Source organism: Mus caroli, unplaced genomic scaffold, assembly GCF_978045245.1.
Source record: "Mus caroli unplaced genomic scaffold, Mus_caroli_1 scaffold_15, whole genome shotgun sequence".
Taxonomy (NCBI): Eukaryota; Metazoa; Chordata; class Mammalia; order Rodentia; family Muridae; genus Mus; species Mus caroli.
Window position 1 is genome coordinate 53,859,720 of NW_028227270.1, and position 23,122 is coordinate 53,882,841.

The following is a 23,122-nucleotide window of genomic DNA, read 5'->3' on the forward strand; positions in this document are numbered from 1 at the left end:
CTTCCGCATTTGATTTTCAAACTTAACTTCTCCCCAGAGTTAGGCGTCTGTCCTGTTGAAACCTGCGTTTGGATCTCTGACATGGAGGTTGGTGCAGGGAACACCGCAACCTTGCAGATCTGAGGGACTGTGCAGGGTGGCGTATCGGGCACGGAAGGAGCTTATCTGGGCTTGTTATGAGACAGGGCAAGCTGCTGACCTGGAGGTGTTGTGCTGACCTAGGCTAGGGAAGAAAGTTGGAAACAACAGGATGGCAAGGGCAGGCTGGGTCTGCTGACTGCTTGTTCCTGAGATGCTGAAGGGACCGCACTCATCTTTACTGGGGAAATATGCTCTGCCTAGCTGACCCGTTCTCACGTGGCTGTAGTCAGATTCTCAGGAGATATAGAACACTTGGACATCTAGCGCCTCCTATACTCTGTCCTATCTAGTACTGTAGTTTGACTTCACAAATCTTCCTAAAGTTTCTAGTGCCAGGGACAAAGAGTCCCGTGAGGGTGATTGTTGTGTGGAATGTTAGTTCCTTTTCCTTTGGAATAAAGTGTTAGATTTATGGATGCCTCGGGTTGAATAAGAATTCAGGATGTACAGTCCTGTACCTGAATCACCACAATACATGGCTGTATAGCCACAGAGTAATCCTGTAATTGATATGAACCAGTGTTTGCACAATCCAATAATTATGAATTTTGCCCTTCTGCTAAAAAAAAAAAAAAAAAAAAAAAAACCACTAGACAGTAATACTCAACAATTCTTAGTATGTGTTCTGTCCAAAATTTAGACTCCTTCTCAAATATGAGAGATGACTTGGTGAAATGAGAGAAATGGAACTCATGATCTCTGGAAGGGACTGGAATGTCTCTTGAAAGAGAAAGGAGATGACCCTCCTCTGGTCACATGATTTTCTTCTGTCTGTTCACAGTATCAGAAATGTCTAAATTCTCTTAAATGTACTCTGTCCCTGTATCTGGCACCGAGCTTTACTGCTGCTCACTGAACACTTCTAGAATTATTTCCTCATCTTTTCCTGTGGTTGTAAGAAAAATTCGGAAAGCTCTGGCACACTTGGGGTCTTATGATTTTCACATAGGTTCCTGTCCATACAAAATGCAGTTCTCCTCTTAAAGAGTTAAGAGACAGTTTAGTCAGCCTTTTGAGTGGCCATTATCTGAGAATACAGACTTAGGTTAATCCAAAGTCTGTGCTTCAACACAAGGCAGTTTCATGGTTTTACAGAACAGAGAATGTCATTAATCAAGGAACTTTTAAAATACATTGGTGTGTGTCTCATAGAGTCATCGGAGATATTCTATTTACCTAAGATACTATCTGATGAGATTTTAGCTTTTGGACTGATAGAATCTCATGTTCTGCCTTGTCAGTGGATTCTGAGAGGTTTTTATCTATTGTCACAAGCTGTGTGGTCCACTATAGAGTGAGGTAATGACTGTCCCTGAAGAGAAAACCAACCCAAGGTAAGACAGCTACTCCTGGACCTGCAAAATTCCAGGCTCTGCCCCTCTGTGAACCTCCACATGGGCCACCAGTCTCTGCACACAAAGACTCCTTATGAGAGTTTTGCATTCACAGAGTACACACAAGTTTTTTGTGTGTGTGTTTGTTTTTTGCAGGGTTTCTCCTCCACAGCTCCTATCACTGTTTACAGTGATCTTGCTTATATTGTCACTCCTCAGTCCAATTGAGTGTTAGTGAGCCGGAGCCTGGCCTATGGCATTGAAGTCTACTCCCAGAAAACATGGGCTTCAGACAACCTTGTTCTACTAATGGGATTTTCAATGAGTTTCTTGCCATATCTAGAGTAATAGATATTTCCTAGTAAATGTTGCTAAACTGTAGGAAAAATATAACAGTATATGAAGTTGGAATCTTGTGCTGCCTTGTACATCAAAACATGATTTTTACAATGTAGAGAGGGTACAGCAGCATGCTATATATAACTTCCAGGCACCAAATATTCATATATATTTTAAATTAAACAGCTCTATGGCAGATTAGTGAACTTAAGCCTAGTCTGTAACTCATTTCTGTCAGCTCTGCTTTTTGGGGAGGAGTCAGGAATCCTGGGGTTCAAAATCACCCTCTCCTTCATAGTCAATTCATTGTGAGCCTAGGCTACTTGAGACACGTGGTTTAAAAAGAATATTAGAACGTAGTTTTTTTTCCCACGTGGTAATTACTTTTTCTGGTTGGTCTCAGTTCTGAGCACCAGTGACCTGACAGAAATCCATCCAATTCACTTCTTCTAATTATGACAACTTACAAATGTGCTTTAAGAAGTTGTATCAAATATATTTGAAATCTTAAATCCAAATTTCCACTAGCATCCTTCTGTTAATGACTAGTGTTGGGGATTAGAAACTTGTTTCCACTGACTGTGTGGGAAAGGATTCCCCTCTTTGCCTGGCTTGAGTATTCCTCTGTATTTTCAGGGAATGGTAGTTTTGTTTGCATACTCTTCGCTCTTATTTTCTGACATGACCTCGTGGTGACTTATGCTGAATTCACATGAATCTTTTGAGAACAGCACTGCTGCTCTACAGATAGAAAATAACAGGTATATCTACCACTGTCCTTCGCATCTGAATCTGCTACCATCCAGGCAGTAAACTGTCAAGGTGGGCGTCATTCCTCTTCCTCAGGGAAGAGTCCAATCTCCTATGCTATGTACTGCCTCCCTTCTCCTTGCAGGCTCTTTTCATTTCATCCGAATCTACTCTGACTGATGATACGAATGAAGGAATCAGTGATTTAAACAGACTGTCTATGTTGGTCTTTTGTTGAGCCCATATCCTTTCCTTGTCCTACAATACTTCCACTAACTCTTCTATGAGACTCCCCAAGCTCCTTCTAATAATTTGGCTGTAGGTCACTGCATCTGTTTCAGTCAGATGCTTGGTTGATCCTCTCAGAGGACATTTAACCGAAACCCCTGCCTGCAATACTAACAGAGTACTATTGTTAGTCATTGGTTCTTGCCTGTGGGAAGGGTCTCAAGTTGGATTAATCAAGGGTTGGCCATTTCCTCAGTCTCTGCTCCATCTTTTTCCCTGCACTTCCTGTAGGTAGGATGAATTTGGGGTCAGTTTTTGTCCTTGGATCTGTGTCCTTATCTCTCCAATGGAGGTCCTGCCTGACTACAGTAGGAAGCCACATTAGGCTCCATATTCCCCACTGCTAGACACTCAGCTAGAGCAACCCTCGTAGACTCCTTGGAGCCTCTTGCATCCCTGGTCTCAGACTTGTCCCAAAGATCCCCCTTCCCCTGCCCACCATCGAATTCCATTCACTCTACTGGCCCTCTCTCCCAGGCTCTCTCTCCACCTGATCCCCATTACCCATACCCCTGCCTATCCCCTTCCCCACCTACCTCCTCCCCTCCATCCACTCCTGATGACTTTATTTCCCCTTCTGAGTGAGATCTGAGCATCCTCCCTTAGGCCCTTCTTGTTATTTAGCTTCTTTAGGTCTCTGGATTATAGCTTGGTTATCCTGTACTTTATGGCTAATACTCACTTAGAAGTGAGTACATACCATGCATGTCTTTTAGGGTCTTGGTTACCTCATTCAGGATAATGTTTTGTAGTTCCATCCATTTGCTTGCAAATTTCATGATGTCCTCGTTTTTAATAGCCGAGTAGTATTCCATTCGTCCATTGTGGTATATCTAGATTGTTTGCAGTTTCTGCCTATTGTGAATAAAGCTGCTATGAACACAGTTGAGCAAGGGTCCTTGTGGTGTGCAGGAAGATCTTTTGGGTATATGCCCAGCAATGGTATAGCTGGGTCTTGAGGTAGAACTATTTCCAGTTATTTGAGAAAGTGCTAAATTGATTTCTGTAGTGGTTGTACAGGTTAGCAATCCCACCAGCAGTGGAGGAGTGTTCTCCTTGATCCACATCCTTGCCATTCTGTCATTCTGATGGGTGTAAGGGAGAATCTCAGAGTCACTTTGATTTGTGTTTCCCAAATGACTAAGAATGTTTAACCTTTTAAAAGTGTTACCTACCAATTAGAAATTCCTCTGTTGAGAATTCTCTGTTTAGCTCTATATGCCCGCCCCCCCTCCCCCCCACTTATTTTTAAATCTTGGTTTGTTGATGGCTAACTTCCTGAGTTCTTTGTTTATTTTGGATATCAGCCCTCAGTGGGATGTTAGGTTGGTGAATATTTTTGCCCATTCTCTAGGCTGCCATTCTATCCTATTGACAGTGCCCTTTACCTTTCAAAAGCTTTTCAGTTTTATACAGTCCCATTTATTAATTGCTGATCTTAGTGCCTGAGCCATTGGTATTCTGTTCAGGAAGCTATCTCCTGTACAAATGTGTTCAAGGATACGCCACACTTTCTCTTCTATTAGATTTAGTGTATCAGGTTTTATGTTGAGGTCTTTGATCCACTGGGACTTGAGTTTTGAGCAAGGTGATAAATATGCATCTCTTTGCATTCTTCTACATGCAGATATCCAATTAGACCAGCACAATTTTTTGAAGATACTTACTTTTTTCCAGTGTATGGTTTTGGGTTCCTTGTCAAAAATAAAGTGTCCATAGAAACACGTGTAGGTTTATTTCTGGCTCTTCTTTCTGATTCCATTGATCAACATGCCTGTTTCTAAACCAGTACCATGCAGTTTTTATTGCTATTGCTCTGTAGTATATTAAGAAATCAGGGACAGTGATACATCTAGAAATTCTTTTATTGTACAGGTTTGTTTTAGCTATCCAGGGATATTTGTTCTTTCATATGAAGTTGAGAATGGTTCCTTCAAGGTTTGTAAAGAATTGTGTTGGAATTTTGATGGGAAGTACATTGAATCTGTAGATTGCTTTTGATAAGGTGGCCATTTTTTACTATGTTAATCCTACTTATACATGAGTATGGAAGATCTTTTCATCTTTTGATATCTCCTTCTTTTTTTTTTTTTCTCTGAGACAGGGTTTCTTTGTATAGCCCTGGCTGTCCTGGAACTCACTCTGTAGACCAGGCTGGCCTCGAAATCAGAAATATGCCTGCCTCCTGCCTCTCCTGCCTCTCCTGCCTCTCCTGCCTCTCCTGCCTCTCCTGCCTCTCCTGCCTCTCATGCCTCCACCTCCTGCTGGGATTAAAGGCGTGAGTCACCACTACCCAGCATATTCTTTCTTTAGAGATGTGAAATTCTTGTTATACAGGTCTTTCACTTGCTTGATTACAATTATACTGAGATATTTTGTATAATTTGTGGATATCATTAAGGTGGTTGTTTCCCTGGCAAACAGTCCCAGTTTCCCATTTCTTCTTCATTTTGTATAAAAGACGTCTACTGATTTTTTAATCTGTTTTGAATCTAGTCCGTGTGCTGAAGGTGTTTTTCAGCTGTTGGAGTTCTCTGGTAGAGTTTTTGTGGTCACTTATGTATACTTGCAGATATACATATATATATTTGCAGATACCATATTATCTGCCAATAGCCATCCTTTGACTTTTTCTTTTCCAAATTATATACCTTTGATCTCCTTTAGTTGTCTTACTGCCCTGGCTAAAACTTCAAATGCTCTATTGAAGAGGTATGGAGGGAGTGGACAGCCTTGTTCCGGATTTTAGTGGGGTTGCTTTAAATTTCTTTACATTTATTTGATGTTGTCTATGGCTTACTGTATATTGCTTTTATTATGTTTACATATGTGCCCTGTATCCCTGATGTCTTCAATACTTTTAACATGAAGGGGTTTTGGATTTTATTCAAATGGTTTTTCAACATCTAAAGAGATTGTTATGTCATTTTTGGATTTCTCAGTTTATTTATATTTGTATTATGAGGAGTAGTGATTGAAATACTCTTTCTCTGTTGAGTCTTTGTGTTGCTTAGGCATCAGAATGAACACTGCTCGTTTGTCCAAAGAGGCTGCAAGCTAACAGGGAGTTGGGATAAGAACTCCAAGGTTCCTTTTATAATCCATATACATACATACATACATACATATATTTACATACATATGTATGTATGTATATAATCTCCTTGTGAATCCATCTGGGCACAGATTTTTTTTTTTAAATCTGGAAAACGTTTTATTACACTTTCAATCTGCCCATTCTTTTGAATCCATTTAGATTGTTAATTTCTTCCTCATTAATGTTTTTATTTCATAAAATCATAAGAAAACTAAATCTTTGGGACCTGTTGAAGACTATCTAGCAGGTGAAGATTATAGCCCAATTGCGTGAAACTATGAGAAAGATCACAGAGAGATGATTGGATGATACATTGAAGAAATTTGAGAAAAACAAAATTCTTTTTTTATAGGTTGATAATTTTTTTTAAATTTTTAATATTTTTTATTACATATTTTCCTCAATTACATTTCCAATGCTATCCCAAAAGTCCCCCATACCCCCCCCCCCACTTCCCTACCCACCCATCCCCATTTTTTTGGCCCTGGCGTTCCCCTGTACTGGGGCATATAAATTTTGTGTGTCCAATGGGCCTCTTTTTCCTGTGATGGCCGACTAGGCCATCTTTTGATACATATGCAGCTAGAGTCAAGAGCTCCGGGGTACTGGTTAGTTCATAATGTTGTTCCACCTATAGGGTTGCAGATCCCTTTAGCTCCTTGGGTACTTTCTCTAGCTCCTCCATGGGGAGACCTGTGATCCATCCACTAGCTGACTGTGAGCATCCACTTCTGTGTTTGCTAGGCCCCGGCATAGTCTCACAAGAGACAGCTATATCTGGGTCCTTTCAGCAAAATCTTGCTAGTGTATGCAATGGTGTCAGCGTTTGGAAGCTGATTATGGGGTGGATCCCTGGATATGGCAGTCTCTAGATGGTCCATCCTTTCGTCACAGCTCCAAACTTTGTCTCTGTAACTCCTTCCATGGGTGTTTTGTTCCCAATTCTAAGAAGGGGCATAGTGTCCACACTTCAGTCTTCATTCTTCTTGAGTTTCATGCGTTTAGCAAATTGTATCTTATATCTTGGGTATCCTAAGTTTCTGGGCTAATATCCACTTATCAGTGAGTACATATTGTGTGAGTTCCTTTGTGATTGTTACCTCACTCAGGATGATGCCCTCCAGGTCCATCCATTTGGCTAGGAATTTCATAAATTCATTCTTATTAATAGCTGAGTAGTACTCCATTGTGTAAATGTACCACATTATCTGTATCCATTCCTCTGTTGAGGGGCATCTGGGTTCTTTCCAGCTTCTGGCTATTATAAATAAGGCTGCTATGAACATAGTGGAGCATGTGTCCTTTTTACCGGTTGGGACATCTTCTGGATATATGCCCAGGAGAGGTATTGCTGGATCCTCCTGTAGTACTATGTCCAATTTTCTGAGGAACCACCAGAATGATTTCCAGAGTGGTTGTACAAGCTTGCAATCCCACCAACAATGGAGGAGTGTTCCCCTTTCTCCACATCCTCGCCAGCATTTGCTGTCACCTGAATTTTTGATCTTAGTCATTCTGACTGGTGTGAGGTGGAATCTCAGCGTTGTTTTGATTTGCATTTCCCTGATGATTAAGGATGTTGAACATTTTTTCAGGTGCTTCTCTGCCATTCGGTATTCCTCAAATTCCTGAATAGAACAGCAATGGCTTGTGCTGTAAGATTGAGAATTGACAAATGGAACCTCATGAAACTGCAAAGCTTCTGCAAGGCAAAAGACACCGTCAATAAGACAAAAAGACCACCAACAGATTGGGAAAGGATCTTTACCTATCCTAAATCAGATAGGGGACTAATATCCAATATATATAAAGAACTCAAGAAGGTGGACTCCAGAAACAAACATAATTCTAATCCTGTCAATGGCCAATAATTTTTAAAATATTTAGAAGAAAAATAATTGAAACTAATTCACAGAAAAATATTCAAATGATCAACAAAGTCACATCAGGTTCATTTAGAAGATAAACAAGTTTGAGGGACACTTAATCCAGCTATCCAACAGAAACAGGACCCAAATGATCAGATTCAGAAATAAACAGGGCCATATTACAACAGATACCAAAAAATTCAGAATATCATAAGCGAATATTTTAAAACCTGTATGGTTTCATTGGAAAATCTAAAAGACATCACTCATAGCTACTTGTTTTAGACAACATAAAGTTGGATTTGTTTCTTGATCCATTCTCCTGGCCTGTATCTTGTGAAAGGAGAATGGTGGGTGGGCACCACTTGCTCTGGTATGTGAGTATTCATTGTCAGTATGTTCCTCATTTACAGTGTTGTGTTCTCAGAGGCCCTTTGTGGTTTTGTAATTTTGACTTCTGATTTCTTTCCACAGTGTCTGAGCTATGCTCATCTCTCTCATCAGCCTAAAATGGTGGTTTCTGTATTTTCTTTATGTTTGGTTTATAATATATAATTTTTTAATGCTCTTTATTTTATGGATGGTTTTTCTGTCTCTTTCAATCACTGCAGATAGTTGTGCGGTGTGAGTGTCTTAAGTTGGATGTCATTGTCTTTTAGGAGTTGGAATGATTACTCCAGGCTCCTCTGCCTTTCAAAGTTTCATAGAGGAATTGCCTGATAACCCTAATAAATGTGTTCTTTCACTTGCACATTTCAGTATGACAGGAGGAATTTATTTCTGATCATGTCCAATTAAGTATTATGTGTGCTTTTTATATTATTATGGGTTAGTATTTCTTAGTTTAGGGAAGATTTCTTTTATGGCCTTCTTGAGATCATATCTATATAGTGGTAATTTAGTTAACCTGCTCTGGATTCAAGAATATAAGACACACACCAGTTAATTTTCATATGCTTTGGCTAGGTCAATGGTTGGTCACTTCTAAGCCTAGCATATATTTCCCTCCAGAGTTTCTGATTTAACACCTTGTAATTCTGTGTTTTATCTTTGCTGTCCTACCTTCTGGCAGCTGACCCCATAGGGCTGCTTGCCCCTTCCACCTACATTTTGGATGGTTTTTCTTCCATAGCTCCTGAATCTGACCCCTCTGCCTCTGAGTCATAAGGAATCTGCTCTCTCTCTCTCTCTCTCTCTCTCTCTCTCTCTCTCTCTCTCTCTCTCTCTCTCTCTCTTTCTCTCTCCTATCTGTCCCAAGCCCAGGAATCCTAAAAGTCCCACCTCTTGCTGCCCTGCAAGGCTATTTGCTGCTGCCATCTTAATTTATCAATTAGAACCAACCGGAAGGCAAGGTCCTTATTGTTTCAGGAGCAGACAGTTGTGTAAGCTATTTTGGGAGCCAAAATTAACACTAGAATACAAGCAGCACGAGGCCAAATCCACTACTTCTATGAAACTTCCTGGTCTTTTCACCTTGTCTAACATTTCCTGTGTGTTTCCTTCCCACAGATTTTTTTTCTTCATTTATTTCATATGCTCTGCTTATTTTATCTAGAACATCCATTTTATTTGTAAATACTTACATGCTATCTTCTTCCAATTTATTCTATTTTTCTATTTTAATTCTATTTATTCTATTTTAAGTTTTTCCGTTAAGTTTTCTGTTAGGATTACTGGGATAGATTTTGGATCATTGCTAGCAGAATCCTCTTCAGTGTTTCTCTTTATTGAATTCCAGTTTCAAATCCTGCATTGTGTTGTCAATTCCATCCTTCTGATGTTTTTGGCTTCTTGAGCATCACAGAAGCATTTATTCTCCTGAAGGTCACTGTCTGCTATGGCACTGAGATGCTTCTTCATGCCTTTTTGAAATGTTTGTAGTCTTTGATGAAGGTTATGGCTACTCCTAAAGTCTGTGTCCTAGTGCTCATCTAAGCCATGTGTAATGGCAAGTATTTCTCTCTAGTATGATGGTGGGATTAAATGCCAACATGATCTTTTATATTGTTTATTTTTATATGCGATCTGGCCTTATGGTTTTCAGGAGAAAATGCAGGCATAACCTAGTAGTTACTGTACCTGCAGAAAACTTAAATGTTGTTTGTTTGTTTTGTGTGTTTGACATCATAGCAGCTTCCTTTATTCTTTCCTATTATATTCCTTAAACCTAAATTCATTATTTTTCTTAATATTCCCCCTCTTCTATGATTTTAAGGTCATCTTAAAGTGGTTGAAAATGAACTTCAATCATTTGAATGAACCTTAATTAAATCATAAAAGTAAAATAATCAGGGAATTGTGGTACACGTGGTTAATTTTGGACACTATTCAGTGCCCTACAAGGATGCAATATGGTCATTTTTGACAATATGGATGATGTTAGATTTGGGAGCACAGTCCAAAGAGAAGAAAATTAGGAAAGCGGCTGAGAATAAGAGATGGGACTGTTTGTTAGTACACACAGAGAGGGGCACCAACTCACTTGGAAGTATGAGATGGGGGGATTGTGTGAGGAGAGAAACCTGACTTGGACCTTCTAGAGCAACAGGTGAGGGGCTTGGGAATGAGGAAGTTGATACAACTCTAGGAGCCCCCTGCAGGTCTGTGGTCTCTCCTTCCTGGTGATGTCTGCTTAGGCAGGAAAGATTATCTTGAGAGACAGGAGGTTCCCAAAAACATCCCTCCCTGGGATATAGCAGACAAGTAAGGTTAAGGAACTTCAGCAGTATTCACATAGGAATCCAGTTTTTAAAAGAAGAAATCTAACCAAGTCAGTCAGACTTTGAATCTAAAGGGTTGTAAATCAAGTGAGAGATGCGATTTTTATCCCATTGTCCAGTTATCTCAGGATGAGAAAACCTGGAGGAATATTGATCAGTGGATATTCTTCTTCATTTAGATAAGATGAAGGAATGCTAGGGTACTGATGCTGTCCTGAATCCAAGGAATTTAAGATCTCAGATGGCAAAAAAAGTAGAACGGGTAGACCAGGGATGAAAAATAAAGAAAAAGGCTTCTTAAAGAAAGAAGATGAAAGCAATAGCTGGGAACAGGATATCTTGTATAAATAGTTGACACAAAGGCAGCAAGTTTATTAAAAAGTCCAGCATGCAATATTTTACTGGTAGATGAAAATTGGTCAAGTTCACCAGAGACCTAAATCATACAATGTGGGCAATGGGAGCACTGGATACCTCAGAAACAGCAGCCTTGGGGCAGATATCCCCAGTCACAAGAGAAGGGTGGGATCCCCTTTAACTGCATCAATGACTCCTTCATGGCACTGTATCCTCTGTCAGATTTGCCTGGAGAAGTCCACTGCTGGGTGAAGACAGCGCACTAAAGTTCCCTTTGTCCTTTCATGGGGCCTCTGAAAGTGTTGATTTGGTATAAGTTCCCACTTGACTGAACTTACTGGTTAATTTTCTCATTATACTGTGTTTAGTATAATTTGTTTCCATTTATCTATGAATTCATTTATCTATGAATTCATTTATTGTTCTATCCATTGGGTGCTTAATCCTGACCCTTTGTGCATTGTACATGTTCTGTCTGTACGTGTTCAAGAAGGTAGCCCTTTGCAAGTACGTTGTACAATATATGTGGATCTTCATTGTATTTGACATTTGTGATTGTGCATATTTGGATTGAGAAGTACTTTCACCATCACCATAGCTCTCTACTGTGAAGAATATACATGGTGTGTGCTGTATTACAATACAATTATAGGACACTAAAGCTCCATTTTTCCAAGATTTAACTATTTGTTTATTTTTATTGTACTAACTAGAGTATTTTGCACTTGAAACAAACTATACTTATGAGAGTATAGGAATTGTTAATTTTGGAAATACTCTGTAAGATGAGGCTGTGTGCCAGCCTGTAGAGCAATTTCCTAGTGACTGATGGAGCATGACACATACTGATATGAAAGGTGGAACTCTGAGATGCTAGCAGACTCAGTAAGCCATTTATAGGAAGCCTATGAGCTAAACCACTCCATTATCTCTAAATCACCAGGTTCCTGTCCTGTTTAAATCCCTGCCCTGACCTCCTTCAATAATGAACTGTGCTGTGCTATGGAACTGTAAGCCTAATAAAATTTTAATTGGGGAGCCGGTTTTACACAAAAATTACTGGTGAACTCATGGGAATTCACTTGTCTTGGTGCAGCCAGATATCAGGAGGGGTGGACTTGGGGGGTACAGAATTTTATCATTTGAATACATGAAAGCACCAGACCAACCACAAACAATAATGTCTGACATTTACTCTTTTAAATTTTATTTTCTTTAGGATATGCTGTCATTCTGGGATGTCGTAATATATTTCTCTGCAGAGGAGTGGGAATACCTGGGTCCTGCTCAGTGGAAATTATACAGGGATGTGACATTGGAGAATTACAACAACTTTGTTTTTCTGGGTGAGAATACCTTCCATGATGAATTTTTAATTAATGATAACCATGAAAGTTTCTCCCTTTGTACAGTATCTTGGGGGAACTTCTACACCCATCCGTGAGATCCATAGGACAACTTTTATGGAAAATTTAAATTATTCATATAGCTTTGAACTATTTCCTCTTGTGTTCATTCCACCCCTTTAAATGTATTGTTTGTCTTAGAATATAAGTGATACACCTTAAAGAGAACATTACATACTTCATTTGTAAAAGTTCTCTTTGTAACTGAGAGTGTGAAGCTCAGGACTTGCGATTTCTAAGTTCCTTCTAACCATTCTGATGTGGCCATCAGAAAACATGTAACAACTAGTCCTCTTGTACTGGCTGGTTTTGTGTGTCAACTTGAAACAGGCTGGAGTTATCACAGAGAAAGGAGCTTCAGTTGGCAAAGTGCCTCCATGAGATCTAGCTATGGGACATTTTCTCATTTAGTGTGTTTGGTACCATCTCTGGGCTGGTAGTCTTAGGTTCTATAAGAAAGCAAGCTGAGCAAGCCAGGGGAAGCAAGCCAGTAAGCAACATCCCTCCATGGCCTCTGCATAAGCTCCTGCTTCCTGACCTGCTTGAGTCCCAGTACTGACTTCCTTTGGTGATGAACAGCAGTATGGAAGTGTAAGCTGAATAAATCCTTTCCTCCCCAACTTGCATCTTGGTCATGATGTTTGTGCAGGAATAGAAACCCTGATTAAGACAAATTGGTACCAGGAGTAGGTAAGGTATTCCTGTGACAACCTGACCATGTTTTGGGGAGGACTGTGGAAGGACTTTGGAACTTTGGGCCAGAAGATCCATTTGGTGTTAAGAGCTCTGTGGGGTGTTGTGTAGGAGCTTGGAAGATAATGTTGAGAACAGTGCAGAAGATGGAGGCCTGGCTTGTGAAATTTCAGAGGGAAGATTAAAGACTCTTTTCAGGGACGTTGCTATTTTGATTGTGAAGATCTGTGGTTTTGGTTAGCTGAGGCTGAAGAATCAACTGTGATTATGAAAATACCAGAACTACCACATTGAAAACTTTGCATTACTGGGACTATTGATGCTGGTTAGCTGGAGCTAAGAAATTAGTGGTGATTAAGAAGAGACCAGCATCATTGAAGTGAAATCTTCTGGGAAGTGTTTTCTGAGATCACAGAGGCTGTGTTCCAGAAATAACCAAGGCTGTACCTAGTACTGTGGCTGGACTTGGTAATTTGTAGGAGTCACCCAGGTAGTACTGGTTTTGAAGGCATGAAGGGGTCATGAAGAGCAGTTGAGGCTTGGCACTGTGAGAGGCCAGAGAATGCCATTGGTGAAGGTGCAGCCTCAGTTGCAATTGATGGCCCAGAACTTGAAGGGGTCATGCAAAGGAGTTGAGGCTTGGCACCATGAAGAGAGCCTATGAGAGGCTATTGATGAAGCCTAGTTTCAGCCGAAGACAGCAGTGTTTTGGAGATGCCAGTACCATGAGATGACCACCAAGAACAGCAGCAGCAGTGGAGTACAGGCATCTGGAACCTAGAGGATGAGGTGTGTGCTACGAAGGGTAGAGCTGGAGAAGTAACCCAAGCCTTTGGAGGAATCTGTAAGATCATGAGTGGATCCTAGACATTGGACAGTTGGAGTTTGATTTTGCTTTTGATTTGACTGCACCCTGATATTTTTCCCTCTTGAAGGAAGAAAGTATTTTTAATGAAGCCCACAGTTAAGAGAATTTGAATTTTTAAAAGATTTTTAATTTTAAAAGACATAGGATATTTTAAAGGGATTGAGCTTTTAATACTTACAGACTGTGGGACTTTTAAAGTTATTTAGATCTTGGGAATGAATAGGAAAGTAAGGGTTGAGGCTTAATAGTGATATGTTTGTGTGTCAAGTTGACAAGGGGTCACTTGTACTGGCTGGTTTTGTGTGTCAACTTGAAACAGGCTGGAGTTATCACAGAGAAAGGAGCTTCAGTTGGCAAAGTGCCTCCATGAGACCCAGCTGTGGGACATTTTCTCAATTAGTGTGTTTGGTACCATTTCTTGGCTGGTAGTCTTAGGTTTTATAAGAAAGCAAGCTGAGCAAGCCAGGGGAAGCAAGCCAGTAAGTAGCATCCCTCCATGGCCTCTGCATCAGCTCCTGCTTCCTGACCTGCTTAGTTCTAGTTCTGACTTCCTTTGGTGATGAACAGCAATGTGGAAGTGTAATCTGAATAAACTCTTTCCTCCCCAACTGACTTCTTGGTCATGATATTTATGCAGGAATAGAAACCCTGACTAAAACACCTCTATTCTCCTTTATTGTGTCTTCTCATTCCTTATACACACAGTCTTGAAGGGACATTTTATTTCCCACGTGACCACAATAACAATGTTGTTCCATTTTTCTGCAAACAGATCTTGTTTCCTCTACGCCATACCTGGTCAGATTTCTGGAGCAAATACAAGAGCCTTCAGATGTGAAGAGTCAAGCAGACATCTCTATGTACTCAGGTGTGTGAGAAGGAGGGTGTCAGAGAACAGAGTGGGAAACTCTGAGATCTAACATAAATCACAATATTTATCTTTTTAAAAATTAAATCTTTTTAAAAATTAAATTATTATTATTATTATCATTATTATTATTTTACTTATTCCCCTCACATCTGGCTCACTGCTCCCTTCCTGGTCACCTCTTCCCACAATTCTTCCTTTGTCTGCCGTCCTATTCTGCTCTAAGTCAGTGAGCACCTTCCTGTCCACTCCCCACCCCCCTACCCTGGCACTTCAAGACTCTCTAATGCTGGGCGCTTTCTCTCCCACTGTGTCCAGTCATGGCAGGCCAGCTAGTAGAATATCTTTCACATACAGGCAACAGGTTTTCAGTTAGCCTCCTTTCCAATTGCTCAGAACCCACATAATGATCAAACTGCACATCTGCTACATATGAGCGGGGATGCCTAGGTCCAGCCCATGTATGCGCTTGGTTTGTTGGTTCAGACTTATGGAGGGCATAAGCTAACGTTTAGAATGTTTTGAGTTTCATTATCTTTACTTTCTTCCACCATGAGATTAACCTGGGTTCCCCATGACAGCCAAAGCTCTGTCATTTCTATGTAATCTTTAACTTGAGTATTTATGTTTTTTATAAGATATATGTACATACATTTTAAAAAGTGATGAGTTATCTCAGCAAGCTCGCAAATGATGGAGACAGGGACTGTAAGATTTATTTGATATGCTTTACAACACAATTACTGGAACATTAATAATTCTAATCCACTAAGATAATCTGGCTAGATCCCAGGTAAAGTACCCATGATATTGGCATTGTGGTACTGGTCTGGTTCTCTGAGCTTCAGGGGATTTTCCAGCCTCCTTGTCTAGACCTCTTCCTTATAGTGAACCACTCCCACCCCCGTTCTTTCCTGGGATAGCAGAAGTCCAGCATATTCTCTATTCAGCCCAGCCATTGGCTGATCAGCTTTTATTAACAAATTAGAGCATAAATGGGGAACAATGTTTACACAAACTTAAGAAGAGAGATTCTAAGAATCTACTACAATGCCATGTCTGCATGACATAAACATATGGGGCCAGAAAAATCAGTCATTTGAATAATACATGATAATCTTCACAAAATGCACAAAACCATTATACTTATAGATGTGCATAAACCCTTTTTTCTTGAATCTTTATTTAATATTATTAAAGAATGTCTTCTTTAGTCACCATTCAAAACTTCTGAAACAAAACTCTATATTTAGACTATAGATATAATATTATATACATGCATAATATATAAACATTGTTTATTCAGGTGTTTTCCAAATTAGATTAATTTATACTTTGTTTTTAAGTATTGATGAAATTTCAGTGTCTCTTTAAGGAGCCGACACTACATTTGCGTAATGCCATTATGGGTTTTCTTAGTGAATATTACGCTTTCATACATGTTTGATTTTATTTAATATTCTATTCCTTCCTTGTTCTATGTTGCCATTGTCTTCTTAGTTCAAGGGAGTCTACGTGATTTTCACTTATTCTGTGTTTTAAATTGTAGTTCACTGAATACAGGTACAGAAAATTGAATGTAGCATCTCATTAATACAAACCAATGCAAATAGGAATAAATGTTGTTTTTTAAAAACTATCAGTATAGATATACAGATTTTGGCAGTGTTTTCATCATTTCTCAACTCTTACTCACCAGGGGGAAAATGCTATACGTGCAAAGAATGTGGCAACATCTTTGTGGGGAAAGAAGTATTTCAAAATCATCAGATAATTCATTTAGGAGGGAAGCCCTACAAGTGTGAAGAATGTGGCAAGTCCTTCCGTTTTCCATCATTACTTTCTCAACACAAACTAATTCATACAGGAGAAAAACCCTACAAGTGTGAAACATGTAACAGGGCCTTCCATGTTCCATCAAAACTTTTTCAACATAAAATAATTCACACAAAAGCAAAACTCTACAAGTGTGAAGTATGTGGCAAGGCTTTCAATTATTCATCAAGACTTTTACACCATAGGACAATTCATACAGGAGAGAAACCATATAAGTGTGAAGTATGTGGAAAGGCCTTCCACTCTTCACCATCACTTTATCAACACATGGGAATTCATACAGGAGAGAAACCCTGCAAGTGTGATAAATGTGGCAAGGCCTTCCGCTTTCCATCATTACTTTTAAAACACAAGATAAGTCATACAAACCAAAAACCCTACAAGTGTAAAATATGTGGAGATTTCTTCCGCTCTCAATCATCACTTCATGAACACAAGTTAATGCATAAAGGAGAGAAACTCTACAAGTGTGATGTATGTGGCAAGGCCTTCAAATATCCATCAAGACTTTCAAAACATAAGAAAATTCATACAAGAGAGAAACCATAAAAGTGTGAAGTAGGTGGCAATGCCATCCATTATCCATCAATACTTTCAAACTGTAAGAAAATTCATACAAGAAAAACCAGACAGCTGTGAAATGTGTGGCAAAGCCTTTGATTATCCATCAGGACCTTACAAACAAAAGAAAGTTCATACAGAAGAGAATCCTTACAAGTGTGAAGTATGTGGCAAGGTCTTCAATTATTGGTGAAGACTTTACAAACATAACAATTCATGCAAGAGAGAAGTCCTACAAATATGAAGTATGTGGCCTGACTTTCTATTGTCCATAAGTACTTTCTGAAAAGAGAATCCACACAGGTGAGAAACCCTAAACTTGGGATGTATCAGGTAAATCCTTTAGAACTTTCCAGATTCTTTTTCCTTATTTGATAACTCATTCTGGAAAGAAAATATACAAAAGTGAGGATCGTGGAAAAACCTCCTTTACAAAGTCATAACTGTATCTAGACAAATTAACTCACAATGTAGAGAATATTTACAAATGAAAAAAACATGTCAAAATGCTCAACAAATTTAGGGATCATCAAAGAATTCATTCTGGAAAGAAACCATACAAATGTAAAAAATGTGGCAAATACTTTTGAATTCCATTGCATGGTCTGAACACAGAATAATTCCTATTGGAGATAAACACTACACATGTGAAGAATGTGGCAAACACTGGATGACTGGTCTTTGGGTCTTAAGCAACATCAAAGAATTCATTTATGAGAGAAACCACACAAGTGTGAAGAATGTGCTAAGGTCTTTTGGACTTACAGAAACCTTGGGGAAAACCTCATAATTCATACTAGACTGAAATGTCACAAGTGTGAAAAATATTGCAAACCCTTTAATAAGCATTCTTATATTTCTGAACACAAGGTAGATTAAACTGGAATGAAATAGTACAAATGTTAAAATGCTCATAACATCTTAATACTTCTCCAGACCCTTAAAATTTATCAACAGCTTCATGCTGAATCGAAGTCCTATAAGTTTAGGGGATGTGGTAAAGACTTTGGAATCATTCATACTACCATGCCAAAAGGAGAGCAATCGGACTGTGTGGTTGTCATTCTCAATTTGGGGCTGATCCTTTCTTACTGTCTTTTGTTTCTTCTGATTTAGAATTGAAACTCTTGTTCTATACCAGTATGTGAAAAAGTAGTCACTTGTTCTTATGTTGTAGGAGCTCACAATCAAAAGATTGCCTTGAATCTCACGTGACACATGGACTGTGGCCTTTTATAGTGTTGTAATTGTGAAATCCTTTGGGGACCTTTCAAGTTGTAGCCTATTTTACTTATGAGGTGAAAGTTAGGTTGGAGAAAGGGAAGGGATGTTACGACTTAAAGCTTTATGGGTAGAGCTAGCATGTTGACTTTGGGAACATACTGAATGCCAAGAAGACACACACCCATGTTAGCTTCCCAGTATCCACACATAGAAAGAGGTAATTACCTCTGAAGCTTGTCCTCTGACCTTCTTGCATGGGCCCCCACACAACCATAAATTTCTGTGCCCAGAAATAAATAAATGTAGATCACACTTTTAAAATGACTTTGTGTTTTACATGGAAAGTGTAAAGAACTAATGATACAAACTCAATTGTTAGCAGCATGAGTTCTAGAATCATTTGAATTGCAAGCCTCTTGTTGATTTGTAGAATTTCTCTTGATTAATTAAATTGATTTCAGGAGGTCTGTTGATTGCAGTTTTAAGCATCTGTTTGACTGAGATGCTGCAGTATCAGATAATACCCTGATCCATCTCCTCCTTCCTGACTGTGGAAGAAACATGACCAGCTGCTTATGTTCCTGTTGTTTTAACTTTCTCACCATGTGTTGTGGTTGGAATAAGAATTGCCCCAAGGGCTCATAGAATAGATTTGAATGTTTAGTCATCAGATAATAACACTGCTGTAAAAGGATTAAGAAGTGTGGCATCATTGGTATAAGAGTGTCACTGGGGGACATATTTGAGGTTTCAAAGGTTCAGACCCAGTGTTTCCCTCTTTTACTGACTATGGGTCAGTATGGATAATTCTCAGCTACTTCTCAAGCTCCATGTCTACCTACATTCCAATGAGCTCCCTAGCTTGCTCACCACAATACAAGCCCCAATTAAATGCTTTCTTTTATAAGAGTTGTCCTGGTTTGGTGTCTCTTTGTAGCAATAGAACACTGAGTAAGACTCCATGGTTGTGATGGATTGTATGTGCTCTGCCCAGGTAGTGGCACTATTAGGAGGTGTGGCCTTGTTGGAATAGGTATGTGGGTACGGGCTTAAAACCTTCATCCTAGCTGCCTGGAAGTCAGTCTTCCACTAGCTACCTTCAGATGAAGGTGTAGAGCTCTCAGGTCTGCCCTCACCATGCCTGCCTAGATACTGCCATGTTCCCTAGGTGATGATAATGTATTGACCCTCTGAAGCTGTAAGACTGTAAGACAGCCCCAAATGTATGTTGTCCTTTATAAGACTTGCCTTGGTCATGGAGTCTGTTCTCAGCACTAAAACCCGAAGACAGAAGTTGTTACCAGGAGTGGGGTATTGGATAGGCCTGATCATGCCTTCTTTTTTTTTTTTTTTTTTTTTTTTTTTTGACTTTGGAATTGGAAAGCATTGGAATGCTTTAAGTGGGGCTTAATGGACTATCCTAGAAGGAATATGGAAGACTTTGTTGCTGTGAGTGATTTGAATTGTGGTGACTTGCTGCAAGAGGTTTCAATGGAGAAGAACTTATGTGGCCTAGAGACTGTTTTTGTTGTATTTTGGTGAATAATGTGGCTACTTTTCGCCCTCCTCTGAAGAGTCTGCCTAAGTCTAAGGTGAAGAGACTCAGACTAGTTGCACTGACAAATGAAGTCTCAGAAACACCCATCATAGACTTTGTTCTCTAAGTCTCATGAAGAGCATTTTTATTTTTTGTATATTTTAAATTTCATTTCTGAGATAAAATGTACATTTCAAGAAGAATTGTGTGACACACACACATATCTGCACTTATTAGCTCATGTAGTAACACAAATTTTATTAGCAAGATATTAGAGAAATAAAAGATTAGCTTAAAATTCTAAAATTTTACTTAATTCTCATAATTATACTGTTTTTTTCATGTTGGTAACTCATGTGATTGACAATTAGTTCATCAACTACAATAAAGTTTTTGTAGTGTTTTATTTTATTTTTGCTTGGGAAATTCCACTTGTACTTAGAAACAGACACTTATGCCCAAATCATTAAAAGTGATAGGTTTCATTCATGTTATCCAATCCAGAACAAATATTTCTTATCTGTCTCAGGTGTCCTTTGGTTTGCAATTCATTTTGTATGAAGTACCACTGTTATCATACAGCCAGATCGAATTCTTTTGAAAAGAATGGAAATACTAGAAACTTGAGCGCTGCATTTTGTAAATATGATGCATAAATTTCAGTATTTACAAACATTTTGTTTAATAAAAAAATACTCAAGATCTGTTTTCAAGCATCTGCATTATGTGGCAATACGTGTCTTTAAGTAAGGACAGAACCAAACTTTGGGGTATGTAATATTCTAAAATATTTTTTCATACCACTTTAAGTCAAGAATGGCCATAAGACCAGTGCTAATCACCCACACGTATCAGTTACAGAGTTTAATCACCTGAGGGTTGTTGGTCACCCTTATTGGGGAGAAATGAAGAAATGCCTCCTCTCTCCAGAAAATGAACCAAACATGTTAGTATGTCTCTACATTTGTTGGAAATGTTACTGCACTGAAACCTTCTGAAAGGCATACAAACTGCCCGTCAGGTATAAGACAATCAATGGTAAAGTCCCTTGAGGCTCCCACAATGGTGACAATAACTCCTCATATAAATATGTGATGAAAATATTTTAATTCTAAGACCCTGTGAAAAGACAAAGCTGTGCATATAGTAGCACAAAGCCTCAGCTTGACTATAGTATTTTGCAATAATACTGTAAAGAATATAAGTGTGGACCCTGGTATTTTGAACATTCTGAAGTGAAAGGCCACACATCAATATATGGGCAGCACAAATCAGACTTATTTTTGATAAGAGGATTGATTTAAACTAAAACTACATAAGTTTTAATTGACATGGAATATCTAACCTCTCCAAATATCTTCTTTGAGGACAGGTGTATGAAATATAGGATAATCAAGGTAAAATATTATTTACCTCACTTTTTTATTTAAAAAAAGAAATCTGTAATTTTTGTGGCTTTCTCATATTTCAAATCATTATATTTAAGAAGCAAAGCATAGTGAATTACCATGTTTGAAGACACCTTGAATATTTTCAGTTGGAATTTCATACGTAGTGGTCGGGTCCACATAGAAATCTTGTAATTCTTTATTGAGACAACATTCCTTTGCTCCATTTCATATAAGAAGTCAGAAGAGATAACACTTAGAAACTGGCCAATTTCTGAAGTACATAATTCTCCATTTTTTGTTTTAAAGAGCTGCATCACTTTATTTTTCTAATAAATTTATTGAAAATTGTATCTTCTGTATTTGGAACACATTCACATTTTTGTATAACCCATTGAGATCAGAAACCCCCTTTCTTCTCAATCAACATGCACACATATACAGAGAGAGAGAAACACTTTTTTAATTCATGAAGAATATTTTAGACAATAATAGCAAGCTGAAAAGGGAAAATATATGGTTAGAGTATTAAAGAGGCATCAGGAAGTGAAATGGAGCTGAGTCATGTGTTCAAGGATATTAAATTGAATTAAGGGAATGGACTTTGGAGCAATATCTTACCCAGCTAAGTTTAGATCCAGGCATGGTGATGCATACTTTTATTCCTAGGAGTTAAATCCAAGATCTCTGAGTTTAAGGCTGGCTTGAGACAGAGTAAGTTCTAGGTGAAGAACAGCTTAAATCCAGGCATGGTGGTACACACAAATAATCCCCAGAGATTAGCATGCAGATCTCTGACTTCAAGGTTAATCTACAGAGAGAGATCCAGGAGTCAAGCTTAGGTAGTGAAGGAGCTGGAAAATCAAAATCTAGTGATAATGTAATAGAACAAGGGGACCAATGTTCCAGCTCCTACTAGCAGCAGAACTCGGTCAGTTGCAGTTGATGAAGGTGTCATTGCAAGGAGTTGAGGCTTGACACCATGAATAGATCCTATGAGAGGCTATTGGTGAAGCCTTGTTTGGAGATGCCAGTATCATGGGATGATCGCCAAGAGCAGCAGCAGCAGTGGAATGGATCAACCTGAGCTTAGACTGCTACAGAGGACAGAGCTAAAGAAGTAATGCCAGCCCTTACATGGAGCTCAGAATATCATGAGTCAATCCCAGACAACAAGAAACTACAACATTGAAGTTGCCTTAAAGATATTTGAGATGCCGGAGCCATGGGTTATCTGCTAAGGAAAGCTGTTAACAGGGAGTGGAACCAGCTCAGAAAAAAGAAATTTCTTACAGTCAACAAAGATGAAAAAGGAGTTGGAGATCTAAAGACTGCTTTGACATCAGCGTTAATGATGCAGAGTTTGGAGTTTATTCAGTTGGCTTCCTGTCTTGCTTTAGGAATTACAGTTAAGTCATTGGATGAATCTCAGAAAAAGCTTTGAACTTTGGAATATCAACATTGTTGAGACTGCTATAGACTAAGGGGACTTTGGAAGTTGGACTAAATGTATTTTGGATTATGCTATGTTTAGGTATGGCCCCCATGGACTCATATGTTTGACCAAGCCTATGAGGGCCAGGGTATGGAATGTAATGGTTTGTGTATGCTCAGCCCAGGGAGTGGCACTGTTAGGTGTGGCCTTCTTGGAGTAGGTGTGTCACTGTGGTTGTGAGTTTAAGACCTTCATCCTCACTGCCTGGATGTCAGTCTTCCACTAGCAACCTTCAGATGAAGATGTAGAACTCTCAGCTCTGCCTGCACCATGCCAGTCCAGACGCCCCCATGTTGATGATAATGGACTGACAACTCTGAACCTGTAAGCAAGCCTCAGATAGATGTTGTCC

The 23,122-nt window shown here is 39.0% G+C and overlaps 1 protein-coding gene across 1 annotated transcript; it reads left to right on the forward strand.

Annotated features, from left to right (window-relative positions):
* Positions 1-2: 2 nt before the first annotated feature.
* On the forward strand, positions 3-18,671 carry LOC110308519 (uncharacterized). Its single transcript, XM_029468591.2, has 4 exons — positions 3-87; positions 12,114-12,240; positions 14,634-14,729; positions 16,429-18,671. The coding sequence occupies exons 1-4, from the start codon at positions 82-84 to the stop codon at positions 17,112-17,114; spliced, it is 915 nt and encodes a 304-aa protein (XP_029324451.1). The 5' UTR covers positions 3-81; the 3' UTR covers positions 17,115-18,671.
* Positions 18,672-23,122: the final 4,451 nt, after the last annotated feature.